General features: G+C 40.2%; 1 protein-coding gene across 1 annotated transcript in view; it reads left to right on the forward strand.

The window, feature by feature from the left end:
- LOC140930733 (uncharacterized) overlaps window positions 1–5,000 on the forward strand; it is a 37,953-nt gene that overhangs the window by 2,112 nt on the left and 30,841 nt on the right. The window contains exons 2-7 of the mRNA XM_073380437.1: window positions 1,165–1,446; window positions 2,017–2,214; window positions 2,437–2,619; window positions 2,737–2,985; window positions 3,463–3,657; window positions 4,272–4,463. Coding sequence (XP_073236538.1) covers window positions 1,165–1,446; window positions 2,017–2,214; window positions 2,437–2,619; window positions 2,737–2,985; window positions 3,463–3,657; window positions 4,272–4,463 — 1,299 coding nt within the window. The remainder of the gene's footprint in view (window positions 1–1,164; window positions 1,447–2,016; window positions 2,215–2,436; window positions 2,620–2,736; window positions 2,986–3,462; window positions 3,658–4,271; window positions 4,464–5,000) is intronic.

Here is a 5,000-nt window from a genome sequence, read left to right on the forward strand (position 1 = left end):
TGTTTGGGCAAGTTGCATTTCTCTTTAGGTCAGTTAGAAATAAAAAAAAAGAGGAGATAGCAACTTATTAATTCAGTGCAATATAAATGCTTGTTTTTACTACACTGAACTAGAACCTTTTGAGATGAAGAGTATGCCTCGTAATTCAAAACGTTTATGCCATGCCCGACAAAAGTAAGCCTGACCAATACCCCAGAAGATAACAATAAAAACCCGAGGGTCTAGCTGCTGCATACCACTTCTCGGTCTGACAAGCACGTGACAAGTTATCAATTAATTATTTCAGAAACGAGAAGGGGACTGGAGCTGAAATGTTTCCGGAGACGCGCCGTTCAGCTGGCCAATATTTTCCTTGTCCCTAATAACAGTCCCAGAAGCCTTTGCGAAAGATAGCTCGGCCTAGTTTCCCTCCGATTCCACAAAAAAAAGCAAAAACAAAAAAACCCGGATGTTTTACGTCAGAGCGAGGCTCAATAAGAAGAAAGCAGAAATATCGTTGAAAGCCAGCAGAGCAAACTGTATGAAAGAAACAAGCCTATTTGTCACAACAGTTGTGAGGTTACAAACTGTACTGTAACCGAAATAAAAATTGTAAATAAAAGATCAGTTCAGTTTCATAGTTTGTAGCTCGACTGATTTGTGAACATTTTTTCTCACAATATTTTTCACTGAACATTTGTCTAAGTACTTTTCAATCCCGCCCGTACTATCTCCATGTGCATCTCTGCTATTTCTATTTGTTCATGGAAGGCTATTGTTTCATATTCCAACTCCAGCGCGTTGTCCAAATGGGCGACAAAGTGGCACGTGCCATGTCGTCAAACCAACCTTACTCGACCTTACTCCCTAAGGAGAACAAAAACTACTAACCATATGTCCCTAAGGAACTTTAACCTCACAAGTGATTGGATCGTGTACATTGAAACCGCAGGAAATCTATTTGCCAGTCGTGATTTGAAAACGTTTCGATGACACATGTATAATGTATTATTGAAATTCAATTTATGAGTTGGGATTTAATCATAACATGGTCTCACCGAAAGCTCTGACTTTTTTCTTCCCACATGGGGAACTGAACTCACTCATTTTTTTTTTTGGGGGGGGGGGGGGGGGGACACAGCTTAAGTTGAGGTCATTTAGTTTTCTTTTTTATTTTCATGTTAGCCCCTAGACATGGCCATTGGGGATCATGGGAGCCATCCTCTTGGAGTTTGACGTCATGCTCAGGTGGCGTCAGAACCAGGAAAAGATACTGTAACGATCCATCCCCTGCCAACCGGGGAAATCCTTGCAGTGGAAGTGACACAGAAGAGATCGACTGTAATGAGTGCGAATATAACAATGGGGGTTGTGCACAGCGCTGCATAAACCGTGACTCTACAGGCTACACTTGCAGGTGCTATCGTGGTTATAAGCCTGCGTGGTGGAACAGTCATCGTTGTGTCCGTAAGTGTATGATTTACTTTTATTGTTGCTCTGTTTGGTAATATTTTTTTACCAGTCCATTCAGTTGTAGCCATAACCTTCTCCAATAATTTTGTCGATCACGTCGTGTTTTGGGGCTTTTAAAAAAGTTAGGGCGGGGAAGGTTGCGTGACTCCGACCCGAGCGGCTGCGAGGGAAACTATTAAATTTCATGTTGTAAAAATGGGTCTCCACAACTTTTTCCTTGTGTTTGAGGAGATGACGATGAACCGAAGGAACAAAGTGTAAACACATGTATACATTTAATCCAATCCTTACGGTTGTTTCTCAATAACTGGTGTAGCACGATCTTATGGACTGAACCACAGGCTGAGCATGTTCCTATCTTTCTTAGCCCCAACGATGATGTAAAAATGTACTTGAAAAGGTGTAACAGAAGTGTCCTCATTCCAAAGAAATCTGAAAAAAATTACCACCCCACTTCCCCTGGGTGATATTGTAGAGGAAATAGAGGTATGTAGAAACATAAAAAAATGACTGAACTATATAATTAAAGTATGCTTGTAATAGATATTTGCCCTTTTTTAATAGGAATCACTTGTCCCACAAGTAGCTGGCCAGCTCCTAGCAACGGAAAATTATCAAACCTTTGTAGGGGTCAATCTCAAGTTCAGTCTGGGACAACGTGTTCTGTGACGTGTAATAACGGTTATCATCTAAATGGACCTTCATTCTCTCGTTGTGGTGATGACGGCAACTGGAGCCCACGATCCACGCCGAACTGTCAAGGTAAAAGAAGACATCTACAGCCCCCGAAATGATTCCCAAATTGACGATGTATATAAGTGTAAGCTTGGCGCCTTGCGTTTCTAACTGTTTTTGTCAAAAAAATCTCGATGTCATTTCGTAAAATTTTGAAAACACATTTGTCGTTTCTTGAACGTCAGCTCCCTTTCCTAGAACACAAAATCATTAAACAATAACAGATTGAATTTACCTTTCGTTTTTCAGTACGTGAATGCTCCCCTCAGTCTCTCCCTGACAATGGTGACATTAGCCCGGAAATCTGCAAAACAAAGCCTTTACATGGTCGAACCTGCTACTACAAATGTAGTCCAGGCTACACACTGAACGGGCCATCTTCATCCACATGTGACAACGGGCGCTGGACACAAAGTGGTTTTTACTGTCGAGGTAAGGACCTTTTTTCAAAAAAAACGCTGTCGATGATGATCAGCAACTAAAATTTAATCTGCTGTGTCGTGTCTTTTACGGTACTATTTTTAATTTTGTATGTATTATTTATAAAAGACATACAGCCACCTTCATTTGGAGAAACCTGCCCACCAGAGAGAAATGTTCTTGCTGACGAGGGTAAAACCAGGGCCACAGTAACCTGGGTACCAGCAACAGCTACAGATAATGATCATGCGACCGTCACCGTGCAACCAGGTGTGACGCCACCACACAATTTTTCTGAAGGAAGCCATACGGTGATTTATACTGCGAAAGATCCGTCCGGAAATGTAGCGATTTGCCAGTTTAGAGTCAACGTTCAAGGTAATATAATCAGTAAAAAATATGTTGATTATTTTACGTCAATAAAAACGCAGTGTCACTTGCATCATATCAAACGGGGCAGCATATTGTTTAATAACTTCTAGGGAGCCATGAACAACAAATGGAATGATTATAATAGGACCAAAATAGAATTAAAGTTAAAGGGGAAATTCACCAAGCAATTCCTTGATAACGGGGACTGGAAGTGCTTGAAGTACACCCAACGCAACATGTGAAATGGAGCAGTTTTGCAAGAAAATGAAATTATGACTGTCCGAGAAAGAGAAGTCATGAATGGGACTGCTTGTAATGCCTTGACAGAGAATTAGGCTTTGACAACCTGGCAGAAGGTGTCATTTACGTTCAAAGTAATTTGACAACAGATGCGAATACCATCGACAGTCCTATTAACATACCTTTCACACTACCTCACACGTGACTCCCTGTTCAAACCAATAACAATGTTTCCTCATTCAGTTCTTCGATGCCCTGTTCTTCTTCCACCTGCCAATGGAAGGCTGAGGTCTGGCGCGTGTAACAATTTGCACGGAAGCATTTGTCACTTTCAGTGCAACAAGGGATTTAAGCTGAAGGAATCTGTGGTTAGAAGCTGCAACAAGACTTCTGCAGCAAGCCAAGTATATTGGACAGGAAACGCCACTCGATGCGAGGGTAAGCGAAGATATGCCTTTCTGTGTCCCTCTAATTTGTTGCCCATATAATATTACAGTCGTGATAGGAGAATTGTTCACATTTTTATCTTTCTTTTTTGTATCATTCCTTTATAATAACGCCCATTATGGCAAAAAACGTTTTGGCTATAGGGGCGCATGTATTTGAAATAAATTACCCGAGGATTTGCGTGAACCCAAATCAATGAAGTTATTTAAATCTAGATTGGACCGATTGCTTCCCAGCTTCTTTGTTTCCTTAATATAATACATCAAGCTTAAAATTATCTTATCAAATGTTAATATCTAGTTTTATAAATATTTTTTTCCTTTCTTTTTCAAACTGATTATTTAAAAATCAATTCGGAACTGCTAATGGATATATACAATTTTTTCAACACGTCTTTTACGTAGCGTAAACCAGCTTTTGCTGATAAAACTACCGTGTCTAAATAAAACACCTCTCTCTTCTTCCCTCTCCCCCCCTTCTCTCTCCCATCTTAAGATGTCCATGATAAGGCGGTGCACGTGATTGTTTATATTTTTTCTTGAAGACCACGGTCTATTTATTCATTTATTTATTTCCTGCTCTTTTATTTTCTTTTTTTGTTACAGTCATCAAGTGCCCCTCTTTGGGTACCCCTGATCACGCAATAAAGACTGGGTACCAATGCATCGCTCCAACCGTTAGCTATGGTACTGCCTGCTTTTTCAGTTGCAAACCAGGATACGAGTCAATAAATGGATCTGCGCAAAGGACATGTCAGGAAAATCAACAGTGGAGTGGAACACCTCTCCAGTGCAAGGGTAATGACGTTTATTAAGTTGAATTGGACGCACAATTTTCGCCATTAGACCAATGAGTGTTTTAAGTACTGTATTCAGGTGACGATCGAATCATTCTTGCAGTTACAAGATAGTGACGATGACAATCTTGATGACGATAATAATGTCTTACCCAGATCTCATACCGCGGATGGCAGAGTGAAATATGGTGCTACTTTATGACGATTATTTTATTCATTTAACAATAATACAAGATAACGATGCTCGTGATGAAAATAAATTCATAACTAGAACATGGGGGTTTGGGTGGAGCGTGAACGATGTAGGTCTGACTTTCCTCTGCGCTTCCAAAACCATGTGTTTCCACGGTCTGTGAGATATGCATGCACTTAAATGGAAGATTTTTTCAATCTTTTTAAGAGGAAAAGTAGGTTCAGAAAACTAAAACGCCAGAAAGAAAGTAATACATAGAGGATATTACACGGTGGCTCGAAGATATGAATTTTATGTTCGAGTGGCAAGAACAATATCGCGAACGAGTGAGATATTGTTCTTGCC

The sequence above is a fragment of the Porites lutea genome, chromosome 3, assembly GCF_958299795.1.
Source record: "Porites lutea chromosome 3, jaPorLute2.1, whole genome shotgun sequence".
NCBI lineage: Eukaryota > Metazoa > Cnidaria > Anthozoa > Scleractinia > Poritidae > Porites > Porites lutea.